Source organism: Typha angustifolia, chromosome 4 (assembly GCF_048772165.1).
Source record: "Typha angustifolia cultivar Huaian chromosome 4, ASM4877216v1, whole genome shotgun sequence".
Taxonomy (NCBI): domain Eukaryota; kingdom Viridiplantae; phylum Streptophyta; class Magnoliopsida; order Poales; family Typhaceae; genus Typha; species Typha angustifolia.
This window is the reverse complement of record NC_133242.1, coordinates 4382887-4409133: the sequence shown is the minus strand read 5'-3', so window position 1 is coordinate 4409133 and position 26247 is coordinate 4382887. Positions and strand designations below refer to the sequence as shown.

The following is a 26247-nucleotide window of genomic DNA, read 5'->3' as shown; positions in this document are numbered from 1 at the left end:
AAGAAGATGGCAGCCATTACATCTTCTGTTGTTAATCAAGGTATGTCATCTTAAGCAACAAATCATATCAAGTTTTGTCTGTGAAATATTCGGTATTGGTGATCTTTGGGCTGTTAATTGAATTGTTCATATTTAATCATGAAAGATCTAATAGAACAGAAGTTTTAACATAATACTCATTAGATAAAAAGTGTTCTAAGCCAACAACTTTGAACCCAAGCATTGTCAGAGTTTGACAGCCCATTATCCTCGTGCAGTTAAAATCCATCAAATTATCTTTTCTCAAAATTGAGATTAATCGTCAAGTAATCTCTCAAAAAATTTGAGATTAGTATTTGAGGTCAACCTTAAGGAGGATAAGTGTATTCAAGTGTCAAAACCAAGGTTAGTGGAACACTAACCTTGTTTGAACCCAATCCAAACGGGTTAATTATCGGAGCTCCATTCCGGACTCCACAGTAACTCCATGCCCACCTTATCCTCTCCTCTTTTTAAGTAATCTCTCTCCCTCTCTATTCCCATCTCTCGACTTTCCTCCCATGGCTTCCTCCCTCCTCTTCCTCCCCTTCTCCCCTCTCATTGAACCCAAACCCAAACCCAACCCCAACCCCAACCCCTACATCAACCCTAAACTACTCGTCTCTCCTCTCTTCCCTGGCCGCAGCACCCGCCGCCTCCCATCTCCTCCTCCCGCCGCCGCCTCCTCCTCCTCCTCCTACAAGGTCACCTTCGAGCACGCCGGCTCCACCCAAACCCTAGAGGTCGCCCCCGATGAGACCATCCTCGAGCGCGCCCTCGAGGAGGGCCTCGACGTCCCCCACGACTGCAAGCTCGGCGTCTGCATGACATGCCCGGCGCGCCTCCTCGCCGGGGCCGTCGATCAGAGCGACGGCATGCTCAGCGACGACGTAGTCGAGCGCGGCTACGCGCTGCTCTGCGCCTCCTACCCCCGATCCGACTGCCACATCCGCACGATCCCCGAGGAGGAGCTGCTCTCGCTCCAGCTCGCCACCGCCGACGATTGATCCCGATTCAGGTCGTTCTCTGCCCAAATCGATTCCCCTTCTTGTTGCTGCTTTCCTACACTAAATTAGAACTTTTTCTTTTCTTTTGGTGGATTTCCATGGTGAGTTATTAATTAGTTGATTACTGCTAGGCCTTTAGAATTAGTGTTTGCTCCTGCTAATTAGAGCTGCTTGTATCTATTCTTGGTGTGAAATTAGTATCTGAGTTATGAAATAAAGCTCTTAGCCTGAGTAAGAGGTTGAATGTTTCTATGATGTATTGATCTCTGTATGATGGATGCAGCATGCATGACATGAGTTGCAATGGCATAGATCCAGCCCCTTGTTTTTGACTTATTACCTTTCACATTTTTCTTTTACCTTGTATGAACAATAACATTTTTTTATTAAAAAACAATTATTTTTTATTTAATCCTTAAATTTACTATATTAAGATATTGCCTATATAAAATTTCTCGTACCAACGCCATATTTTATAATCAAAACAGATAATTGAGCATAAAGTTACGATGTTCTAAATTTTTAGTTTATACTCTTACATAATCTTTCTCGTCTAAAATCCAATTAAGTATTACATTCGTTTCACTCTCATATTCCAAATAACATATCATATATTCTAAATAGATTATTAGACACGAAGTTATATCCCTCCAAACTAAAAAGTTCTACTAAACAATTTAACATTTTAGCAATAAGATATTGAACTGTCCGACTTTTAATGTGACAAAAATAATTATCTCTTAGCGTTGATGGTTTGGTGTTTTTCCTAATAGTTTAAGTGTTGAATTGTTCAATATTTTCAATATTAACTAACATAGACAGTTAATATAGCCAAAACACTCATTTTTATATTAAATTTGAGATACCATCTAATTCATGGAGTAGATGGGATAATAGATAGGTCAAAAACTCATGATAAGTTCCTAAGATTGCAATACTCTGTTTTGCATTTTAGGATTGCAGAAGGTATCTAGACTTAGTCTCCCTATGTCTCTCTTCACTCGCACATTTACACACAATGATCTTCGTAAATTCCTACTATTCTATGAAAAAAAAAACTCAGAGCAGATGATGCACATAGACTATTAAGCAATAGCCATCCTCAAAGATCAAGCCACCATGGTCAGATATCAAAGCCGAGTCTATAAAAATGAGTCAGCTAGTTCCTTCTCCTGCAACAAAGCCCTAATAAAGAAGTTCTAAAGATCACAGCATCATTGCATGGGTTAAAAGAATATAATGAAACAGAGTATGTCACAAAACTTGAAATGCAGTTGTAGCAATTGCGTTTACCACCACAGCATTTGATATCACAGCAATATTTGTGTCAGCGACTCAGCAATTACTAAGCCCAGGTGAGATGAAGAGAGTTGCGTCAGATAGTTGAAGGACGCATTTGATATTCAAAAACTTGTTAGCAGATTATTAATTTTGATCAGGTTATATTTGATTTCTCGATTTAGTATATAAAACTGAGTACATATATTTTTTTTTTAATAATCTATACATATTTTTATTATAATAAAATACACATTATTTACATATATAATGTACAATATAATCTATTATAATAAATTAAAAGATTAATTATGGACGAAACCTAGTAAGGAGGCTGCCGACAAATAATTGAACTATAGAACACGATTATTTATAATAAACATGAAGAGTGTTGTCCAGTGCAATACCGTGAACGTATTGTTATTCTATGGAAAATATATCCGTTCGACAACAACAAGACCAAAGCAGATGAGACTTACTAGTCCACAGTAAGAATAAAGTAGGCAATTACCACACTTTCTTTTTCCTCCACCATTATTGCGAAAAGAGGTGGTAGAGGGAAAAGAAGACAGGCATATATTAATTAGTGCATGTCGTGGCACCCCGTAAACTGGGTTTCTTTTGAAGAAGAAAATTACAAAGGCTTCCAACAAACAAATCAGTGTGACAACAGAAGCAAACGACAATGGTAAAAGGACCAAAGGGTACTAAAAACATTGAGGAAAGCAACCACCTACATCAAGTTCAACATAGTTCATCAAATAAATGTTCTAAATGGGCGGAAATAGACAATAATTGCACTGCCAAATGCAAACTTTAGACAAGGAATGCCAGTCATTGATCATCTGGAAACAAAGCAAGCAAAGAAAGCTTTACCTAACTAACTACACATATTCATTTATAGATTAATATTTGATATTACAAGCTAGCAACAGCCTTGCAATATTAAAGCACTTTCATATGTCCAGTGTTTAGTGCTGAATGATTAAAACATCTCAGAACATTTACATACATTATTGAAGCAAGATACAGCTGATCTAAGCAAGACCTAACCAACGGTCTAAGGATGAGCTCGCACACAACCCTACTTTCTTAGTCAGTCACTAAAAGTAGCCACTGAGAAAATGAGACTGGATCATTAGTGGTTATCATCCATTTAGGACTTGACAATTCCTACCGATAATAAGCCTGCTGATACCCCGGCACAAAGCTATTGCTATAACCTCCCATGCAGTTGTTGTAACCCCCATAGACAGGATAACTAATAGGAGCAGAGGGGTACGGCACACCAAGCGCTGCATTGGCTACCTCTTCAGTTGGATATGCATATGGATCCCTCATCGCTGGTGGGCTTCGACTGCCATAAACTCCATGTCCTGCTGGCCTATCATAAGGATGAGGAGGTGGATTAGCTGGATATGTGGTGTGGGCAGATGGTGACCGCACATAGGTGGGAGCAGCAGGGAAAGATGACACGTAAGCATTGCTTGTCAGTCGACCAGCCTTGGCAGGAGGCATTGGCCCCCCACTGTTTGCTCGTGTGCGTTTGTTGGCTGGACCACTGTTTGCAGGACCACCACCTGCAGGCTTCTTCTTCTCAGCTTTGGCCTTCTCCAGATTTTCAAGACGCTTCTGAAGGTTTTCCAAGGGAAACTCAGCTTCAAGCTTGCGATCCTCAATACATTTCATGACTGCACGGATAGCTGACTGTTCCTTCCTATTAGCATTGACCTGCAAAAGATCCCGAAAGGAAAGAATCTCTAGCTCTTAAATTGACAATAAGAAGGAATAGCTGCAGTAATCATATCCCTCTAAGCATACAAATAAATCACATACAAAAGTTTTTTTCAATCAACTGATAGGGACATTTTAGTGGACTAGATAACAAAAAAGCTGTCAAATCTGTATAACAGAACACACACTAAAAACGACAAGAAACTGAAACTTTTGATTGCCGTTTTACAAAACGAAACATTTAAAATAAGTGCCCTTCATTAGAAGAACCATCAATAACATCTTAAAATAAATAGATAGAAAGAATGACAAACAGCACTTTAGTTTAGTCACAACTCACAACTCAGAGTTGCTCATTAGTGAACTACCACCATAAAAAGGATAAGAATTTACATACCACAGCTTGGCCAGAGTTGTTGTGATCTTCAAAAGTTGAAGACTGCACCTTCTTTGAACACTTCAGAAATGACTTCAGCAGAGGAACAGGGGGGAATTTGTCCTGAAGACCAGCCTCGTAGGCAAAGTTTACTGCATCAAGCTGTTGTCTCTTGCCAATAAGTTCCTCAATTATATCTGTAAACCAATTCAATGTTCGTAAGTCAATCATCTAAGACAAACCACACCCAAAAAACAAACAAAAACAAAAAAGAAAACACAAACATGTAACCTCTGAAAGTAACATGAATATTTCAGAAAGAATTTTCTTTCTCTAAAGAAAATAAATAGAAGATGATACTTATCATGCAAAGTCCACACTATATACAATCAAGGTTGTAGAGAATATAGATTAAATCAACATGAAAGATCAAAATGGCAAATTAAGAAGTTGCCCATGTTTAATAAAGAGCAGTTTACAAGCTGAAAATAACATCTCCCTCTGTAGTAGCAATTAGGGGCTTGAATAACGACCATCCCTCCTGTTAACTAGTAGCCCTTGGCATTCCAGAAAACTAATCACAGATTTATTCAAGTAAACAAATTTGACTCAAGTAATAATATGTTGCAAATAGTGATAGGATGATAGAAAGTACTGACAAAAGTAAAAGGAAAAGGAGGGGGGAACCACACATTTATGCTTTGATGTAACAAGTGCATTTAAAACAGTAGCATGCTACTAACTCAAATAACAGAAGACTGCATCCTGAGACGGTAATAGTAGCTAAACAGAAAATGAGGATGCTACAAGAATAACAACATATCCACATTAAGACTCCCAAAAGAGTCTCTATACTGCAGTAATGCACTACATAAGCTGCATTACGTAGGTACTAATGAGTAACATAACGCGATAGAATAATGATAGACATATAGAGTAAGATAAAGAAACCCCATACCAGCCATTCTATCCTCAAGTCCCAATTCCATAGCAAGTTTGGGCATCTGCCTACGCCACGAGAAGTTAACAATGATCTTCTGGTACAAGTCCCGGTCCTCCTTCGCCGGAATCCGAAACGTCACAACATGCTGAAGGAAAGTGTGTGCATCTGGTGGCTTTGCACCCTCCAGCCCGCCCCGCTGCTCCAACCCTTCCTTCCATGCCTCCGCCATCTCCTTAGCCCGATCCTTTACACTCCTCGTCACCAAAAGCCTTGCTGTCCCAAGCTCGGGATCTGCTAGTACTGGGACCAACGACTCCAGAATTAGCACACACGCCCACCCGAGCTCACTCGGCGACTTCACCGCCCTTTTATCCACGGGGAAAACCTTAGAGATGGCCTCTAACACGAATTTAGCTGGATCGATGCAGTCGGCAAGCGCGAGAGGGATCTCCGACCTGAGAACTTCCACCTCCTTCCTCTTCGACACTATAAGGTCCCAGAATGCGTCGGAATCCATTTTGGAGCACAAAGATCTCAGCTTTCCGGGAAGATTGTCCACAGGGTCATCGGAGGAGAGGGATCGTACGGAGGCGGCGCGGCGGTGGTCAAGATCGGCGAGGGCGGCGTCGACGGCCGCGTCGATGGAGATCTCGCGGCGGTGGAGGGAGTTGAGGGTTTGCTGGGTGTTGAGGTCTAGGGCTTGGGACTTGGAGCGGAGGGACTCGGATTTGGCCTCGAGGTCGCGCTCAAGGGAGGAGAAATGGTCGGAGAGCTCCTTCCAGAGGAGGGTGCAGCTAGAGATGAGCTCGCGCTGCCGCTCGAGCTGCGCGAAGCTGTCCTGGATGAGAGAGCTCGTGACGGCGGCCGCCGCCGAACCCATCGCGATCTCACAATCTCTTCGATCTAGAGGAGAAACCCTAACCCTAGAAGGGGGAAAGAGGAGAGAGGAGGAGGGAAAAGGCGAGAGGGGGAAAAAGGAGGGAGCGGGGAAGGTACGAGTCAGTTCGTGAAACCAATGGACAGCCGACACGTGTCCTTTTGCTCCACTGTAAAGGAGAAAGCAAAGCAGCCTGACCGGTACTTATAAAAATGACGGGATCACCTACAGCACGTACGCAGGAACGTACTGGACATCGCCATCGACAGACTGCCAAGCAAAAGTTGTATAAAACTCCTACATTCTGGTTCGCACTTGGATCGACTTGGATCCCGGCCGTGGGGTTATTTATGTCATCGATTGCTAGAAGCATCGGGTCGAGACACCTGAGTGAAATCCACCTTGCTGGCCATTCCGACGTATTGGCTTGGCTGCTCTAGGCTACATGATTCGGTCTTGTTATCCATTGCAAGTGTATTCCTATAGGATATAGGTGATTATCAGGTGGGTCATGAGGCAGAGTTAGGACTAAACTTTTCCAGCTGATTGGGTTCAAGAATTTATTCATGCCCACCAATTACTCGGGCTAGACTAGAATATATCATATATCTGTTAATGTTAATTAGCCCGTGAGATATTAGGCTCTGATCAGGCTTAATAGGATGAGTTATAAAAGATATTATATATCATAATAGGTCAACCATAAGGGGTCTCCTATGAAAATATTTTAGTTATTTTTCATTGCATTTACTTATTCATGGTATACAATTAATTAAATTTCTGATGTGGGGCTAAAAATCATAGGAAATGGGTGGGTGTAATTAGGGGTGTAAATGAGTCAAGCTTGGGTGAGCTGGCACTGGTTCATGTTTGGCTCGAAATTAATTTCAGACCTACTTTGAGATTTAGGCTCAGCTTAATTTGGTTCAACTTGTGCCAAACTCGAGCCAAACCTTAGTTGAGCTCATGCTCGAGTACGAGCCTAATTGGAGGAGGAGGAGGAGGAGGTGGTGGTGGTAGTAAATTGTTGATGGAAGAGGAGTCCGATAGAGGAGAAGGAGGCTATGACGATAGCTTGTTGATGGAGGAGGATGAGGAGGCTAACAAAGGAGATGGAAGCCGAAGGATGAGGAGGCCAGAGGAAGAGAAGGAGAACGAAGAGGAGGAAATCGTATGAAGAGGTTGAAGGAGAAGGAGGAGGCTCGAGATAGGAGGAGGAAGTTGAGGAAGGAAGGAGTTTGTTTATTGGAGTGAATATTATTAAATAAAAGTAAATGTTAGATAACAATAGAAGCCATCAAAAGATTTAATAGCTATAAATATATTTATATATAACATTATATTTGAGCTGAGCCACTAGTTTATTTTAACATCTTTAGGAGTATTATGAGCAAGCATAGTAGGGTGAGCCTAGCTCAATTAAAATCCGATGAGCTCAAGCCGAGCTTAGGTGAATTAGGCCTAATGATATGATCTATTAGGAAATAAAAGCTCGAACAAAGGCCTACATCTAGTAATTGGGATATTGTCACATATGTGAGAGAAATTTGACAGTTCAAAGTGGCAAAGGTGATTATATTGGGCAAAGACGATGTTGATGTTTTTAACCTAGTGGAATCTCTCTAGATGAAGATATCAAATATGAAAAGCTTAACCCATATGAGACCAAGGCTCTCTTCCTAGTTTAGGCGTCCACAACCAATCTAAAAGGTGAATGTATTAGGTTGATAGGCAATGACCCCATTACTAGGGCTACCATTATGCCATGTTGTGGCTATCAACAGTAATATGGAGTAGACAACGGCAATGTAGAGTAGACAGTTAATTGTGGATGTTTTTTCAAGATTTATCGTATTGTGTTCATGTTTGTGTTTCATTAATATTTCTCACTATCAATAAATGTTAAGGCATCGCTTTATTTTAGGAATAAGGTTAATTCTGGAATAGATATTTCTCTTTGTTGTTCCTAGAATGATGTCTTTATTCTAGAAATAACTATTATTATGTTCACTTGTATTCTAGGATAATGGTGTAATAATTACTTTAAATGTGATATAAAGTGAAAGAAAAAAATGGAAAACAAGTGTTTGTTTTTTTATTCCTAAAATGAGGTATTTATTCTACGAATAATTATTATTATGTTCACTTGTATTCTAAAATAATAGTGTAATAATTACTTTTAATATGATATAAAGTGAAAGAAAAAAAATAGAAAACAACTATTTGCTTTTCTATAAAATTATTATGAATAACTTTTGATTTGATATAAAATAGATTGATGAGATAAATATTAAGGATAAATCAATAATTGAGTTAGTATGTGGTTTAAGATATAATTTTAATAAACAATATTTGTATTCTAGAATAAGGTATTATAATGTATAGTTGTTATTCTAAAATAGAGAGTTGTATTTCAGAATAAGAAAACAATTATTTCTCGAGTTAACGAAGGCTAAATGATGAAATTGATGCTACCATCTTTAAGAAAAAAGAAAAATGCTGCCGTCTTCAAATTTATAATCTCGTAGGAGTGAGTAGATATTTTTACGTATAGTTGAATAAATAATTTTAGTTTAATTTAAATTATAAGGAGATTAAATGCTTAAATTCAAAATATTCAAAGTAAGTTGAGATCAGATATGAGATAAAATTATACCCAAATTAGTTGAGATTCATGGTTGATTTTGAGATGCTAAGCCCAAACCCATTTAATTATTATGGGCCGCCCAATATAAATTCTTATCATTTGGAGTAGATCTACTCTCATTTGTCGGATCACTCGCCCTAGGGTTTTGTCTTGATTCCCTTCTTATAAGCCCTCCTTTTTAACTCCAGTTCTTACTCGCTAGCGCCCAAAACAAAGAGGAAGCGTAGCTAGTGCCGCCATGGTTAGTTCTTTCCACTCGATTCCTTTTCGTTCTTTTTGTTATCGTTTCTTACACTTTGGTGATGTTATTGTTGCCAGTTTCTGATCGTGAACGAGAATTTTCAGCACATTCTTCATGTGCTACACACGAACGTCAATGGGAAGCAAAAGATCATGTTCGCGCTCACCTCGATCAAGGGTATCAACCGCCGTTTGGCCAACATCATGTGTAAGAAGGTTGATGTTGACATGAACAAAAGGTGTGACATTTGGTTGCGTATTACTTGATTAGTGCTGTAAATTTAGAAATTTTTTGAGGAATGTAATTGTCTGATACTATTCTTTCTTTGTTTGATTGAATGTTGGATGATGAAAGGTAGTGATTTGGGAATAATTTTTTCCCTTTCCTTGATCCATGCTTGAACTTGCTGATGGTTATTAGTAATCTGGGGATTATATATCTTTAATCCTCCTTGATCGATATTGAAAAATTACTTGTGTGATGAAAATTTGGAATTTCTTAGGTGATGTTATAATCAAGTAGTGATATTTTTCCATTTGATTGGAAATTGATGTTTAAAGTTGGTAATTTGGAAACTATAACCTCTACAAGTTGGATTAGATACATATGCAGTACTTGAATGTCATTTGTTACCAATTTGTTGGCACAATACTTACCTCCTGCTGCACAGTTACATGAGTCTTGGCTTTATGCCATGGATTCTTTTGTTTGACTTACTGTTGTTTTGTTTTTGGCTAGTGAGTTGTCTACTGCTAAGCTTGAGAACCTCATGACTATTGTTACAACCCCCGTCAGTTTAAGATACCAGATTGGTTCCTGAACAGGAAGAAGGATTACAAGGATGGTCGCTATTCTCAAGTTGTTTCCAATGCCTTGGACATGAAGCTAAGAGATGATCTTGAGCGGTTGAAGAAGATTAGGTCAGTCAAACAAGTTTGTAATTTTTTTTTGCTATACTCATATTGCTTTATTATTACACTTATTTACTAGTATGTTTGTAGTATGTTTTCTTTACTGACATGGTATGATTATATTTTCCTTGAAAAGAATACAGAGTCACTTTAGTTAGAAATAACAACTTACCTGTCTATAATTGTACATACGTGTGCAATTTGTTTTCATTTTGGTGAGGTTCTTTTTAGTTTTAAAACTAATAACAAATGAATATCTGTTTAACTTGATATTGTTTCTTTTAGTAGTGTAAGGAATTCATTATATGATTTACAACATATATCTTTTCTTTAATTCTTTTGCTGCAGAAATCATCGTGGTCTGCGTCACTACTGGGGTCTTTGAGTTCGCGGTCAACACACAAAGACTACTGGTAGGAGGGGAAAGACTATTGGTGTCTCAAAGAAGCGATGAGTTTGGCCACCTCTCTACGTTTGGTTGTATTATATTGGTTCAAATTTCGAATTATGTGGTCTAAATAGAGTGTCACCCTTTTTTTACTTTCAATTGGGTGGTCCATTATTATTTTTTATCTTTTACTTCGCAGTGGTATAGTTCTTGGTGTTTAATGTCTCAATTCTTGTTCAGAAGGTTCTTCATCTGCCTTCATTCTGGGAAACCTGAACTCTAGAAACTCAGTTTAATGTTAAAACTTTTCTTTTGTTACGTCTGTATTTGTAATGCTTGACTTTGTTGACTTGCTATGACGGTTGTTAAGTGGTTGGATTCATTTGGATCTTCGACTCTAGCCCTTTCTACAGTCGATGCGTTAGTAAAATTGAGATGGAAAGTAATTGTGGAAAGTGGATAGTGTCAAGCTCAATGTCGACAATTGTGTTCTTATGGGGGTTTTTGCTCAGTTTCTTCCTGTATTTGCTTGCCAAAAAGATTTGAACATATGGTTCGATTATTGCTGGATTTGAGATAGTTGATAGATGCACTGGATTTATGATAGATCTTCGCCTAATCTTTTGTGTTTTCTCCTGTATCATTTGGGACACATAGTGCACTAGGGTGATCCTGAGCTAATCTTTTTATTATCCTTCTTTATTGAACGAGTCGCGATAATGTATCCTTTATAATCAAATAGTTATCCAATTAATCAACGAGTTGCCCAAACACATTACTAGCAAGTTATTCAAACAATTTACATATGATTGTTGATCAAATCTTTAGATGACTATTCGTTCTCACACCTAGTGAATACTTCTTTTTATCACCTGGTAGGATAAATATAGGTCTCTGTAGAATATCTCTTCAGCAGTAATCCACTTAGAAACTCTATTGAAATTTTAATCCCTATCAAGATCTAAAATAACTTGAGATAGATTAATAGATCATCAACCTTTTGCTATAAGACGGCAAACTAATTCTATTTGCCAAGGGATGATCCGACTTGCATTTGCAGGATCAGTGGCTTTTAGTATCCCAAAGGAGAAGACAACAATATAGATCTAGTGATTGCTTTGATGTGGATATGTGAGAAGTGCTCTGTATCAACTATCAAATAAAATTTTCTTAATAAAAAAATTGTTTAATGTACACATCTAACAATACGGCTATGAACTTTTCCTTGAGAAAAAATAATGCATGGCAATGCACTTCAGAGAGTTCAATAACATTGCGGGCAGATAGGTTAAAAGAAAAATGCTTTGGATGTTGAAAATAGAGACCAATATGCAAAAAGAACTAATAAGGGGAGAAAACTATCACAACTTTGATTACAAGCACCAAAGAACTTAACGGAAAGCAACAATCAAGATTTTAAGAGTTTGATAATTATCTCAGTCTAATCCTCCTCTCTAATGATCTTCTTATTCTTTCTTGTAATTCTATACTTCTCAATGGAAGATGGATGATTAAACCAATTATCAAATTATGGTAGATTTTTAGTGTGCTAACTTAATTTCTATCACTTTTTCATCTTTCATTCTATCTTTCACATGTGATTCTCTTTGTAATAACATTTTGTAAAGGGGGCTCACAATGTTTTCAGTCTATGTCAACTTTGGATGAGCCTTCTCTGTTTCATTTTTTTTCTTTTCAAATAAATTTGGCAATTAATATTGGCACAAAACTTTAAATATTTAATGAGATATCTAAAACATCTCTATATACTAAACTATGAAGTTCAGGCAATAGAGAACCTGCCAAATGAACTGCAAAACTCTGTTTCCTTCCTTTGTTAGCTAACTAGTTGGCCACATGATTAGCTTCTCTAAAACAGTGGAAAGAGGTGCATGAGTAAAGGGAAAAGAGTAAAAATGTTTGATTTGTCAAAGTATAAGAGTTTGTTAGCGTAAGACTTTGACTAAAACTTTATAATCCACTTCAAGCATAATATTTTTCAAATCTTTCTCATTAGCAACGGTGAATGCTTTTCTAGTAACCTCCACCTCTGCTTCCATTTGAAAAGGGCTTATTGCTAAAATATTTATAGCACTAGCAAAGAGGTTCTCTCATTTAGTAGTCCTATCAACAAACTCTACACCTTTTGAGTTGGAGTATTGTTGAAAAGTCTCATTGGGGTTGATCGTAATGGCATTTTTAGTTGGGTTTGTCTACTTACAGTCTCTGTTTCTTCTAATATGTACCACTAACGGCTTTTGGTGATGATAAAATTTTCTCCATTGTTAGAGTAGTAATCCTAAACACTATTTGTGCTGGCAGACTTCTTCATTTCTAGCCTTCCATACTTGCCACATCCCATGCCCAACGAGACATCTCTGTTACACTCTGAATGGTCTTATTGATGCTCTGCTTTCTTTCATTACGCATAATTTTTTTAATGGTCTATTGTGAATATGAATTGTGTAGAAAACGCTATGTGATAGTTTTTTCATTCTCACTTTACTGTGATTAAATTAGGAAAATGGCTAAAAATCCAACCAAGATTCTACTGATATTTAAGAACACTTTCTTTTTGCCCACTTTTCCTCTCTCCTCTCATCTTTTGATGATTATTTTTCATCGATCGAGAAGTATGTCGATTTTGCCAGCCTTCATAGCATTTCTTTTGCCTTAATTTTCTTTCCTCTTTGATTCAATTTCTCCAATATATTCATCAATCAACTGCTTCATATTCAGCACTAAACGTTTTTTCTCACTTGATGTAAAATCATTATGTTGCTAGAGATTGACACCTCTTACCACATGAAAAAAAAAAAAAAATCATAGTCTGCTCCTAAAAACATAGAAAACTTCTGGGAAGAAAATGCCATGGAAGCCCTTTTGATGGCTTCTTAACGAAGAGTAAGTACTCTACTTTAAGAACATATTTGAAATAAAAGAGTTTAATTGTATGGCAAAAGAAGAAGTTGGTAAGAAGAGAGACCTCTATTTCTTTTTTTTGAATAGTCGATGACCATTAACATTCCTTCTGCAGCATTACAAGCTAATCTATGCGTCAAAGTTTTTTCTTTCTTTCTTTCTTTCTTTCTTTTATTCACTGTGATCTGGATTGGTTCGAAAGGAGAAGTAAGGAGAAGTACAGGAGAGTTAGTAAGTTTAAACAAGGTTTATTTTATACATCTCCAAAGAGATTAGCATGACTTTCAATGCAAATATGCATTACCATGATTTACTCTATTTTTTTTTAGGGAATGTGTTAGTATTTGTTTTACTTTTACTACAAGCAAATAAATTATAAGAACGATGTTTTGAGAAGATACTATAAATTATTTTTGGCATTTTATTAAGAATACACAGATTAAATTATAAATAATTATAACATGTACAGTATGAGTTCCATTAACTATCTAAGCATTATCTTATTGACATTCTTCAAGAGTAGTATTGCAAATTTAGATATTAACTCCAAATAACCTTCCTTTCAAGAAAACTGGTCCTTTTATTTATTATATGTATTAGCCTACGAGCTTATAATTTGTGATAGGATATTACGAGCTTAACAGTGGAGTGTATTATGGAGGGCTAATCTATTTGCCAATCTACTAATAACCGGAGGAGATTATGAACTGAAAATTTTCAAATATTCTATCATAATTAAACAAAAAGATCGAGGATATTAGTCAACTTAATTTTAGATCTATATTTTTACTCCGAATAAAAATATTAGATGGATAACGAAATATAAAATCATATCCGGATAAATATTAATAGTATAAACTGATACATATACAAATACAAATCAAATCTTACATGGGTTCGAATACAAATTTAATCTTAAAATGAATTTTAATACAAATTAAATACCAATAAGACTGTAAAGAAATAAAATACAAACGAAGTAGGGACTTAGATAAGATTTTAAAAATAAATAAAATTTAAACATATATTTATTTATTTATATGTATATATCGGCTGGCCCGTAACGGCAAGCTTGAGCATCAGTGACAGTTGTAGGCTCTTCCCGGAAAGGATTCATCACCTTTCTTTGGAGAGCACGTTTGCAGGATTACTCTTGCCAGTTTGGGGCTTCTTCTCATTTAATTCTGGATTCCCACTGCAGGTAACTCCTTGGAGTTTCTCCAATTCTTGTCTTTCTTCCATTTTCTCGCTTCTCCACGCACTAGTTTCCGGTACTGTTGGCCTTCCTTTCTGGGTTCCTCTCTGAGGTCTTAGGGACTGCAGGCTTTCCTCTCTGGGTACCTCCCAGAGGTCTTAGGGAATTAGGGGAGGAAAGGCGGCGCCTTTGTGCTCGTTTCTGTGAGTTGAGAGAGAGAGAGAGAGGAGAGAGAGAGAGAGAGAGAGAGAGAGAGAGAGAGAGAGAGAGGAGAGAAGGGAAGTATGTCTAGGAAGAGGAAGACAGAGAACATAGAGCCCTCGGGGACTGATGGGACCCTGAACAGTGCCTTCTCCAATGTTGTGAAATCCGTTTCTGAGCTGCATTTGTATGCTCAGAGTCAGCTTACAGTATCCTTCCAGGCCGGGGAATATCACGGCTTGGTAAGAACAATAGGAATCAGATCAAAAGGGCAATTGGGTTTTGCTCCTTTTAGTATGTTCGCTTTAGAAAGATTAGAAGTTTAGATTTATTACCGGTAGTTTTATCGTCTTATGATCTTTTTTCTCTTATCTTTAAAAAAAAAAAATTAATTGAAGTTTGACAATTTTAGGGTTTTTCAGTTTCTATCTGTGAACTAATAAAAGTTGAGCATAAAAGGAAAAGATCTTGTTCTGTTTCTGTAGATTTCTTGATTGTTCCAATAAATTTATCTGGATGGTGATCTCTTTTATTTCGTTTATTTGCGCCGCTGACATTAGAAATGCTCGCAAGTTTGGATTTTTGGTGCTTTATTGCTATTCTTCAGCTGCTAGTGAGATAATCTTTATCTGCTTTAATAGTTGATTATTGACTTCTCTTCTCATGAACAAAATGGGGATTTTTTCTTTTCCTTTTCTTGACTTTGCATCATGGAATTTTGGCGTATATATATTTATTAGATAGTTCTGATTAGCTTCCTTTTTATAGGGCAATTTTCCCTAACGCTGTCGTATATGCCTAGAGTTATTTATTATGCTTGTAGTAACTGATCCCATTTAGGACTTAAAACAGTGCTAACTTAGGGAGCATGGAAGAAAGAAGATACCAACCTACAATGTGGTTGCCTGAGTGATAATTAACTTATTAGAAAGAGATAGATATATTAAACTCATAAAATATTTACTTTGAACTATCTACGGAAGATTTCCTGGCAGAATTCTTTGAATTCAATGCATGTACAAAGACTATATATATATATATATCGTGTGTGTAAACCTAATAATGGCTTATATACTGTATTATCGATATCTTCTTTTATAGTTGGTACTATATGAATGTTTGGACTAGGTTCTATTATAACGGTTTCAGGTAGATTAGCGTGTCAGTGATTTGTCGTATTCTAGGGTCAGATCAGATCAGGTGGTCTAGTGCAAATATCAGGTCTGCTTCCAATTTTCCATCAACCCTATCGGAACTAGACAAAGTTTTTAGGCCTAGTATAGTACTATTATACCTTTAGATGTTTGATGAAGTGCTCATCTCTAACTAGACAGGAGTTGTGATTAGGTCCACATGCCAAAGACACGTTGAAGAAGCGGAGGGGGTGGGGGAATTTAAAATATATGTATTTTAGATGTTGTAACAACTGAGGTTAATCCTTATGCAACTATCTATGTATATACACCCCGATGACGTCCTCAAATTTAATGTGCCGCAATAACATTTCACGATAGAAGATGCATAAGCTTTGATTATTATGTTTCTTTCTATAGATGTCTATACCTGTTGGAATTGCCACCATATATTGCCTAAATTGCACATAAATCTGAAGGTATCACCTGGAACACTAGGTTGTTGCAATTTGAGAACTGCATAACTTTTGGAACAAATGTTTTCAAACCTAATTCCAGGAAACAAGCATGCAAATTGGAAGACCCTTATCATTTTCAGTGTCTTCAGTACTCAATCTAGGAATGATATATTTGTTATTAATATGATACAGTGTCCATTTATGGAGAAAGGTTATAACTTCTTTCAACCAGGAGGCCAACCTATCAGATATGTAAAAGATCCGAGCTCAAGGTGGCTCATTTAACTTCAGATGAGCTTGCGCTGCTCCCAAGCACTTAAGGGATTGCAGGAATGGTCTTAGGGATATCAAGCTATTCTCTGAGTTATATATAGTATGCTTATCAACTAATTACGATTACAAGTTTATCTATTTATTTTTGTTTAATCTAGATGGAAGAAAAGAAGCTTAAATTTAAGATTTCTTTTTTGAATGTCATTATTGGAAAAAAAATGGAGACAAGTACAAATACCCTAAGCTTCTCTTTCATTTGAAAGTCATAATTAAATTTAGATTCGGAGGATGCAAAAAAGCTATTTATACATTCCATGCAGAAAATCTATTTATATAGTCGACAATATATACCGTGGAAATGTTATGTATGCATTTATGCACATATGAGTATAGTTATGCACATACACTATTTTGAGTGGGGTTAAATGGTTGAGCTTAAGCTTGGCTCATCTATTAAATGAGCCCGCAAGCTTAGCTAAAATTATTGACCTTAAGCAGCTTAGAAACAAGCTAGCTTTTTTGACAAGTAAATTTGAGGGTTGAATGGCAAGGTTAGCTACTCATGGATGGGAGGGAAAAAAGTTAAAGAACTTAAGTTGATGTTTTGAGATGATTGCACCCTGTTTCTGCAGTAGTTCAATGATTTCTATCAATATTCCATCCCCAAACTAGTTCACATGATATGTTCAACATATGGTGGTGAGGAAACTTAAGGAGTATATAACTTGTTCTTGAGATTGTGATTCAATTTAATATCAGTATCATGCACGGTAGGTAGAAAAGAAACTCATCCCCTTGCATCAGGCATTAAGGTAAGTTTACTGTGAAAGACTTGTCTGGAAGTCCTTAAGGCTTGAGTAAGGAACAGTGAGTTTATTTGAAGCTATCCATAAGATACTAAGATCTCTGTGCACTACTTGTGGAATCTTGTTTATGAGAATCAGGGCATGTTATAGGAATCTGGTTTGAGTTTGTGGTGATGTCAAGTCTTAGAATACCTCCTTGTATGAAACATTAGGGTCTACATAGGATATCATCTTTCATATTTAATTATTTACCTGTTAGCCGCTTTAATATTTAGTTAACCATTGTTTGGATTTATAAGTAGGAACCTTCTTTCGAGTTAATGTTTAAGTGCATGTATCTTCTTTAGGTGAATAACATAACTTTCTTACCGTAGTTTTTTTAGACACTCTCATTCTCTGTTTGTTCTGCTAGCTAAAAAGATGTGATATTTGATCTAGTCATCTAAAGGATTGTTTCTTCTTTATAGAATGCAGAGGGACCATACAAAAAATATAGCATGTTATTAGTATTTAGTTATTTATCAAGTAAGCATCCACCAATAGCTTGTTTTGTAACTAAGTAATTGATGTTTGTAAGCCCTAAGGTGAATTAATGAATATCTTGAGTTCTTATTTTTGTTTGAATTTGCAAACCACAGTAGCACATAGATCTTTATTTTATTTTCCAAAATAGGCAACAGAACAAAGTTTTTTGTTACAATACATGATCGTCAAGAGTTTTCTTTATCGAAGTTACACAATTGGTACATCATTGCTGGCTTGGTTGGTTCCTCCAGAGGTGGACAGATTGATTAGCATTATAAGTGTTAAGCAAATGCTCACCTGTACGTCCTATGGTGGAGAAAAGAGCTGAACAGTTCAGCGGCTCCATATACGATGGACTATTCAGCAACCCGCTGTAGGCAGCAGTACCACCATGTTATGGCTTCTATAGGTAGAGAACAATCAATTCTGCAAACCTTGTTGCTTTAAGAAATAAGTGTCTTCAGGCAGAAGAGGAAGATGATTCTTAATAGCTTCATCTTCCTCTGCTGGAACCAAACCAGGCAGCATCTTAATCGCAAAGGACAATATTTGTGGCCCCACGGTGGTTGTCAAAAAATTTCAATATGGAATATAAATTGCAGAAAAGCCTGTAGCACATATACCTGTTGGCTAGTGAATAGGTGGGCCACAGTGCTTGATTGTATGTAACGGTATGCCATATTTGGTTATTACATGGATATGATGCAATAAATGTTAATAGTAAACATGCTAGATATAGCTTCTTGCCAAAATTTCACTATTTTATGAATATTCTATGTATCAATCTTAATTCATCCTGTAGATCTGTTACTTAATGTCTACTTATTATTTGACTGCATTACTAGAAAGTATGAACTAGATCTAGCTAAAGTTACCCAAGTCCTAGAAAACTCAATATCAGGGCTAGTTTTCGAAGCAATGGAAATAACTGATGCATGGATAGGAAGCGAATTAAAATACTGAAAATCATAACTCATACACAAATAGCACGCTGCATTCAGAAGACTTTTCTAAGAATTAGTACAATGATGTTAAATACTTTCCTATTTTTAACTCTAAAAATCATACACCAAACCTTTGAATTGGAAACATGCTCAAATATTAAGCGATGCTACTGATTTAGGTTTTCATTTTTAGTTGATGATCTTGCATGATTGTTCTTTTTTCTCGAAATAGTCTTGATACTTCTCTCTTACCAACTGAATTATCATTTTGAGTAGTTCATTTGTTGAAAAATGTGTCGAACCATAATGTGTTCGTTATCTTTTTTCCAGGTAATTACTTTTCTGAATTTAATTATTCATGTTGACCTAACATAGTTATGGACAACTACTGCAGAGGGTTGGCCATATTACCTTGGTCACCTTTCCTACATAATGTACTTCTCTGAAAGATGTTATACATAAGATTTGCACTTGATTATCACAGGAGAAATTACTTCAGTGGATCACTCAGCAAAATGGATCGCAACTTACTGTTTCTGATGTCATGTCATATCTCCAGGTCCTCTTCTTCCCTTTTTCCCATAGTATTTGTTTATATCAGCTTCTTTCTCTTAGATCCTGCAATTCTTTAATGTGCCTTTTCACTTTTCAATTTACTGGCATTTTAATTAACTTTGGCCAGCTCCAAATTAACTTATTGTTAGCCCGTTTTAAAAAATGATACAGTAACAGTATCTGATCATAGGTTATTGTAGTCCATTTTGAAGAAATGATATAGTTGACAGTGGACAGTCTGTGATCATTAGGTTATTGTAGCACTAATATATCTTCTGGTTAGTACTTTATTCAATGCAAATTTATTTATTTGCTAAATATAGTAAGTTTTTAGATAAGACTTTGTTTAGATTTCTCGAAACAAGGCTGTTAATAAATGGACCTAGCTTAGAGGTCTGAAGAGGGAGAAGCAATGGAGTTGTAATGGATTAAATTTCGAAGTGCGTACCGATGGGGAGAGAGGAGGAAGGAGAAGGTTGGCTCAAACCTAAATACAAAATAAATGTCCAAATATTCAATATTTTCAAAGTGATTGTCATTCCACACATTTGGAGGCTAGTCGTATGTTCAAAAATAATAAATAAACCCTAATATGAAATATCTTAGCCGTCTAATGTTCAAATGATCAAAACAGTGCCTCTGTATATGTGAATGCTATTGTAGGCGTTCGAATGGCTTTTCATGTCTTTTGAATGGCTTTATATGGCGTTCGAACACTCCAGCCAGAGATCCTTATTCTTCAAAAACAAAAATGATCAAGTTTGAGACGGGTTGGTTAGGTTCAATCCGTATCATAATCACAAATCGCAACATATAGGAATAGACGCATTTGCCTGTTATCATCTCCTAAGGCAGATATTTTCTTTTGCACAAACTAGCATAATGCAGCCCCATGAGAAGGCCATAGTTAATCAATTTTGAATTGCAAAATATACCATGTGATATGTGTACATTTATATTACATAGGAAATCAATTTAGGAGTCATTGGAAGGATTATTTGTCTAGGAAATGGTAATGGATCCACTAATTAAACAAAAAATAAAATAAATTCGGGCAATATTAGTGTAACTCAATTGAGTTATTGTAAGATCCTTTGGAACTTGCCGAGATTATGCATCAATAAGCATATGTGTGTGTACCTGTGAACATGCACGCTTTCTCGAAAGGTCAAATGGATTTACATTTTCTGTAATTTCACACTAAGCCAGCTGGTGGCCATGTATGCATGGTTGCATATAATGAAACAAAAGCCTAAACTCCTTTGAGTGCAGTCTCAATAGAAACGGCTGTAGGAGATTTCTCCAATTTTCTGTTTTCTTTTTCTTTGAGAAGATTCTCTATCGTTCTTTGATCAGTAGATCACTGTTACTTGATAGAAAACCTCTCTGATCAAAGACCCAAAGAACTCCATGAATGTTTAAATTATTTTAGATGGAATATTTTCGAGTTAAATACACGAAACCAAGTGTTAATTTTATTTTTAGGTACTCGGCACATAAAATGTGGATGTTTCAAACATTATTATTCCTTACCTTCTTTTTAAAAATGTTTTATACTTTCTAATGTGCATATGTTTCTTTGTTGAAGTATTATTATAAATTTTGTTCAAGGACATCACCATGTGACCATGCAATGTAGATTTCTGTCGGTACAACTAATACTTAACAAGAATGTCTAACTAAAGCTTAACCAAAGCAGAGCATTAGCCAACCATCTATAAGAAATTCCTTGGTTCGTCATAAAAGAGTTATAAATATACCAATAATTGGAAATTACACAATTCAAACAGTTATGAATTTGACTGAAAGCAAACTGGACAAAGATAAACCTTTTAATTCAAGAATGATTGCCAATTTTTTCTATTCTTATTCTATGTATGTAGATTTCAATAGGAATCACACAAGGGTAGATTGATAGAAACCTCTGGTAAAATACCACCAGTACCCAGTAAAGTAAAGAAAAAACAAAAAACACATGAGAATATATATCACATATTAATGGCCTTGTATTATTGGTTGATAGAGAATCAAAGTTAGTTGAATAGCGAGGCAAACGCTAATAAAAGCATTTCTAGTCTAAAAATATCTTAAAGACAGATATCAAATTACTAATAGAGATGGTGAGCTTTCATCTTGCTTCAATTTTTTTTTCTTTTTTTGATACATTTTCTTTTTGTGGTGACATTCAACTACTTTCAGGGAGAACTTATGCGTGTAAGGAATGTTTCCGTGGCTCCTGAATTCCAAATCCAGCGAAGTCTGCCTACTTTTCGCGTGCAGCTTCCTTCTGTAACTGCTCCAATACCGAATATAGGGGTGGCAGCAACATATTCAACTATTCCACCAAGCACTCACAGAGAAGGTGCAAGCTTTGATATAACATTTGGATTAGGGAGCTATAGCTTGAATGATCCTCAAGGTTCTCACAGTCATGGCAGTGACCCTGCGGGTATGCGAATGTATAACTCTGGAGAGGGGACTAGCTATGGAAATTTGCACTTTGTTAACAAAACAATAATGGAGAACTTCCTCAAAATCACTGATGCTCCTGCATCTGCAAGCAAGAACAACACTGAAGACTACATATCCCGAATTCATATTCATGATGCTTTTGAAGAGTCTATGATGGACATGCATATTGAAGGCCCTGGTAAGTGATACAATGCATTAAGGCAAAGTTAAGACTTCAGTGACGCAATGCCCAGAATGTATGAATGAGGCTCGTCTACTTCTGGTTCCAAAATGGCTATGTGATAGTCTTTATTTGAATAATCTCTGTTTGAACCTTTAAACTCTTTCTCAAATGTTCTTGAATTCGGACAATGCTTTTATACTTCCTGATCACTGCTATTATGCAGTGTTTTACATCTCAATAAGAAACTTGGATATACAAATCTTTGAGCCTTATGTTTGTTTATGCATCATTAGACTTTCTCTTATGAATGTTATAGTGGATATAATTAGCGAACTTAACAAATTGAGATGGTTGTAATGAGAGCACATGGTATATATATATATATATATATATATATATATACATATATACATATATACTTTTTCCTTTGTCCGGAGGAACAACTAGGAATTTTCTGTAGGTTCTACAGTTATCATCATGAAAGAAAGTACCACCAAGAGGATTTTTTTCCCATTTTTGTGCGAGAATTAATAGTTTTTTTTTTTAAATTTCTCTTTGTGAGAGATTACATGAAGATTACTACATATATGTTCTTTTACTCCTCATTTTCTATCTCAATGTCTGGAATCCAAGTCATCAATTCTAGGACCAACAAGTCAAACGGAACAACATCTAGAGACTTGAATGCCCTGATATAGGCTTGTGGTTGAATTGATTCAAACTCTCAGGCTGGATGAATGGAAAGTTAATTTTTTTTAGGGCATTTGAGTGGTTGATCATCCTGCATTGATATACTTGCTCTCCTTTTTCAGATACACAGTACAAAGAAATTTTCAAAACAAAAAAAAAACCCTCACATTATGGATTTTTTCTTCTTTTTTTTGTGGAGAAATAATGGCCATCAGGAAGAGGAGGTTGGGCAATCATGGTTAGGGAGTCTTTAGGAATGTTACAGGTGAGATCTCACATATTTGATTGTCTCTCCAGCTTCCAAACCTCAGCTCCCAGATTGGGTCAATAGTCGATGTGATGAGCAGATCAACTTGGGTGGTGATTGTAAACCTTACAAGCCTAGGTGCAATGTGCATGAGAGCACTTGCACCCACATTGAAGGTGACTGATAGCGATGAAGGTTGTCCCTATAGGATGGCTGAATGCATACTTCCCTTTCATATTTCTTCTCTACAGAGTCCCTGAGCACCTTGCACCGTTGGGACGACGACCATTCCTTCTCAGTGTTAGGACGACTAAACGCCATGGGAATGGAGCTCTGGATCGTTAGTGTCCTAGATATCCACTAGTTGCTGGAAATATCTAGCAGCAGCGCAAATACACGAGATTCCTCGAAGGAGTTGATGGCTCTAAATTGGGTTGTTTCGTTCCTCGAACAATGATACGAGTCCAAGATCTTACTCTGGAAAGACTAATAATCTTCTTCACCAACTTCTTTTTCTAACAATCAAGAGCGAGGATAAAGAGAGTAATCCATGCACGATAAGAAAGCTATATCCTGTTAGCCTCCTAGTTCACTGACTAAAGCTTGAGAATGAAGTCTTCCCCTCGTAGTGAAACCAACTCTAAGAGCAACTCTAATCGGACTCCAAATTTAGAATTTGGAGCTCGGTTGAGCTCCAATGAGATTCTAAAACTAGCTCCAACCCAAATTTGAAGCTAGTAATAGTGGAGCCCCACCATGAAAATGGAGCCCAGTTCTATTTATCATTTCAACCTTTTGAAATACCAAAATTACCCACTAATTATTATATTCAATAATTTTAATTTTATTTGTATCCTTTATTAAATAATTTAGTTAGTTAAACTAAGTATATAATTAGTTTTACTAATCGGTTTTTAACAAAAATAATACCATTGGAAAGGTCTCATTGAGACCTTTAAAATGAGTCTAATATTAAATTATTTTTGAGTTAATTTAAATTTTAAATTTTTTATTATTTATAAAAATGAGTCTAATAAATTATGTGTCCTAAAATATAATTACTCAAAATTATTCCCAATATAAATATTAAATATTAAAATACATTAGATATGAAATACATCAAACATGAAATACATTCAAAATGAAACCGAAACCGAAATCGGAACCGGTGGCTATAGAACCGGAACCGGTGGCTACGGAGATGACTTACTAGAATATTAAACATCTATTAGTTTTATTATGTTTGGTTAATTTCTGCTTATTTTATGTAATGTAATTTTGATATTTTTAGTTAATGACATGTAATGCTTATTTCGATGTTTATTTCGTATAATGTAATTTTCGATACGTTTAATTAAAAAATTAGTAATTTAAAATTACTTCTGAAACTATTAAATATTAGTCTTATTTTAAAGATCTCGATGAGAGTTTTCTAACAATATATTTTTTATTAAAAAATAATAACGCTAAGATGACCTATTAAGTAATTTAAAATAGCTAATATAATAATATATACTATATTATTATTTTAACATGTATGGAGCCCGATGCGTTGGAGTGCACCGGCCTCTTGCTCCATTTTTGGCTCTATATTTGGAGCCATGGTTGGAGATGCTCTAAGGGTAGTTTCCTAGAAGTTCATGCAAGGGGAAATGGAACAGTAAATTTTCTATCTCTAATCTTTTTCTTCCATAACTTCTAATGAGGAGGGACCTTGATGTAAAGAACAAGGGCTGTCTCAATGCCACTCACCATTATAAGCTTGTTGGCCAATACCACCGTAAAATGAGAGAGCTTGGAAGAAGTTCTTTAGACCGCAAGAGGTGAAGAAAGATAGATCTTGCATTCTTCAACATGTCCATACATGTTAGACAACACGGAGAGATGAAACTTGCTGGAGAAGTTCCTCTGCCCAAGGTGGCCACACTTACAACGAATTTTAGTTCCTGCAAGCGGAGGCCTGACGGCTTAGCTCCACACAACAGAGGCACTTGACACCCAAGGAGAAGGATAGGATGAAGGAAGTTGGTAAGGGGACCCATGCTTGACTATGAGTGGTAAAAATTATCTCTACCCGATAAACTAACTTTAATCCGTTAATCACATTTAGGTTTAATTTAATCGAGTTTGAGTTGCTCGCCTAATCTAATTAATAATCGGGTTGTGTGTAGATTTATACCATTGAACCATGTTGACCCATTTGACCCATTTAAGTATAGGAGCCTTGTCAAGTCGGGTCAACTTGCCACTCCGATATATATATTCTAAATATCTAGCTTAAGCCTAACTCTAACTCACTCAAACCCTTAATTATCTCCAAACGCATCCCACCACAGGTCCTCCATAAGATTTCATCTCCTACCTCTCCTTCGTAGCCATGGTCCACAACGCTAGCCTCAAAACTCCATCTATCCCTTCTCAACTCTTAATCTAATCTCTTACTCCCTCCCTTAGTCTGTTGCGCCACCACTAGTGACCCACTCCTAGGGTTTCAATGAGCTCCTCTCCTCCCACCTAGGGCCCATCTTCCCTTCTTCGAGCAAGAGAGATGGATCCCTTTGATCCTCCTAACCCCTCCTTGTAGGAGGATTTTGGTAGAGATTCAACCTCATGTGGTGAATCTGTGAGGTCTTAGTAAACTACCGCGAGAGCACCATCGTCCCCAAAGAGTTGATCCGAAACGACGATGAAATTGGTGTCAATAGGGTTTGTCTCTGTCCCAATCACTACACGCATGTGGTTAAATCCTTGATCTCACCGAATCTCTCACAATGGTAGAGCCTTGCTCCTCTCACTTACAATGACGCGGTGTTCATCGAGGCATTGGATCCAGCACTGGTGGTGGGTGGTGAACATAGTTAGATCATCGAAACTTTGAGAATCTATGATTGTGAATGGCACTAGTGGTGAATGCTAGTGATGAATATTATTGATCTCATTTTTAAAATTATTTTGTCATTTTGTATCAAGAATTATTTTGTTTTGAGTTCATTGTATGCTATTTTGTATGTCATATCAATTGTATTTTGACATAGGAAGATTGATACATGGCATAATATTTTGTAGTGTATAAATTATTAATGATTAATCATGTCATGTTATTTTATTATCATGTCATAAGGTATTAAGTGTAAATGACTCATTTATTAAATGTGTTATACAGGTTGTGTCGTGTTACCCATTTAGTAATCGAGTCATATTCGTGTCTATTAAACTTCACCCACGTAATAATCAGATAGTGTT

The 26247-nt window shown here is 36.4% G+C and overlaps 4 protein-coding genes across 5 annotated transcripts; 3 read left to right on the top strand and 1 right to left on the bottom strand.

The window, feature by feature from the left end:
- The first annotated feature begins 524 nt into the window (after window positions 1–524).
- Window positions 525–1280, top strand: LOC140759215 (ferredoxin C 1, chloroplastic). The gene has a single exon (XM_073095713.1). The coding sequence runs from the start codon at window positions 540–542 to the stop codon at window positions 1023–1025; it is 486 nt and encodes a 161-aa protein (XP_072951814.1). The 5' UTR covers window positions 525–539; the 3' UTR covers window positions 1026–1280.
- A 1894-nt stretch (window positions 1281–3174) lies between these two features.
- LOC140758939 (FRIGIDA-like protein 4a) lies at window positions 3175–6320 on the bottom strand. The gene is made up of 3 exons (XM_073095347.1): window positions 5372–6320; window positions 4435–4610; window positions 3175–4034 (listed from the first exon to the last, which is right to left on the bottom strand). Exons 1-3 carry the CDS (start codon window positions 6234–6236, stop codon window positions 3477–3479), a joined length of 1599 nt encoding a protein of 532 aa, XP_072951448.1. The 5' UTR covers window positions 6237–6320; the 3' UTR covers window positions 3175–3476.
- Window positions 6321–8986: 2666 nt separating this feature from the next.
- Window positions 8987–10738, top strand: LOC140759224 (small ribosomal subunit protein uS13z/uS13y/uS13x-like). Of its 2 annotated transcripts, none has more exons than XR_012104206.1 (4): window positions 8987–9121; window positions 9199–9359; window positions 9860–10041; window positions 10381–10738. XR_012104206.1 is itself a non-coding variant. In XM_073095724.1 (4 exons), exons 1-4 carry the CDS (start codon window positions 9119–9121, stop codon window positions 10415–10417), a joined length of 297 nt encoding a protein of 98 aa, XP_072951825.1. In that variant the 5' UTR covers window positions 8987–9118; the 3' UTR covers window positions 10418–10738. The 2 variants fall into 2 exon arrangements, 1 of the variants encoding a protein (XP_072951825.1); XM_073095724.1 differs by having other exon boundaries at window positions 9946–10041.
- Window positions 10739–14562: 3824 nt separating this feature from the next.
- LOC140758718 (uncharacterized) lies at window positions 14563–22322 on the top strand. The gene is made up of 3 exons (XM_073094980.1): window positions 14563–14980; window positions 19362–19436; window positions 21632–22322. The coding sequence occupies exons 1-3, from the start codon at window positions 14822–14824 to the stop codon at window positions 22088–22090; spliced, it is 693 nt and encodes a 230-aa protein (XP_072951081.1). The 5' UTR covers window positions 14563–14821; the 3' UTR covers window positions 22091–22322.
- The last annotated feature ends 3925 nt before the right edge of the window (window positions 22323–26247 follow it).

What these genes read in the sequence shown, in the direction of transcription:
- LOC140759215 (XM_073095713.1), top strand. Translation starts at nt 540, where the DNA reads ATGGCTTCCTCCCTCCTCTTCCTCCCCTTCTCCCCTCTCATTGAACCC.
- LOC140758939 (XM_073095347.1), bottom strand. Translation starts at nt 6,236, where the DNA reads ATGGGTTCGGCGGCGGCCGCCGTCACGAGCTCTCTCATCCAGGACAGC. An exon ending in ACTTGAGGATAGAATGGCTG is followed by an intron (nt 4,611 to 5,371) that starts GTATGGGGTTTC and finishes ATTGGTTTACAG; the next exon opens with ATATAATTGAGGAACTTATT. An exon ending in ACAACTCTGGCCAAGCTGTG is followed by an intron (nt 4,035 to 4,434) that starts GTATGTAAATTC and finishes GATCTTTTGCAG; the next exon opens with GTCAATGCTAATAGGAAGGA.
- LOC140759224 (XM_073095724.1), top strand. An exon ending in GATGTTGACATGAACAAAAG is followed by an intron (nt 9,360 to 9,945) that starts GTGTGACATTTG and finishes GTTCCTGAACAG; the next exon opens with GAAGAAGGATTACAAGGATG. An exon ending in GAGCGGTTGAAGAAGATTAG is followed by an intron (nt 10,042 to 10,380) that starts GTCAGTCAAACA and finishes CTTTTGCTGCAG; the next exon opens with AAATCATCGTGGTCTGCGTC.
- LOC140758718 (XM_073094980.1), top strand. Translation starts at nt 14,822, where the DNA reads ATGTCTAGGAAGAGGAAGACAGAGAACATAGAGCCCTCGGGGACTGAT. An exon ending in CCGGGGAATATCACGGCTTG is followed by an intron (nt 14,981 to 19,361) that starts GTAAGAACAATA and finishes TGATTATCACAG; the next exon opens with GAGAAATTACTTCAGTGGAT. An exon ending in ATGTCATGTCATATCTCCAG is followed by an intron (nt 19,437 to 21,631) that starts GTCCTCTTCTTC and finishes AACTACTTTCAG; the next exon opens with GGAGAACTTATGCGTGTAAG.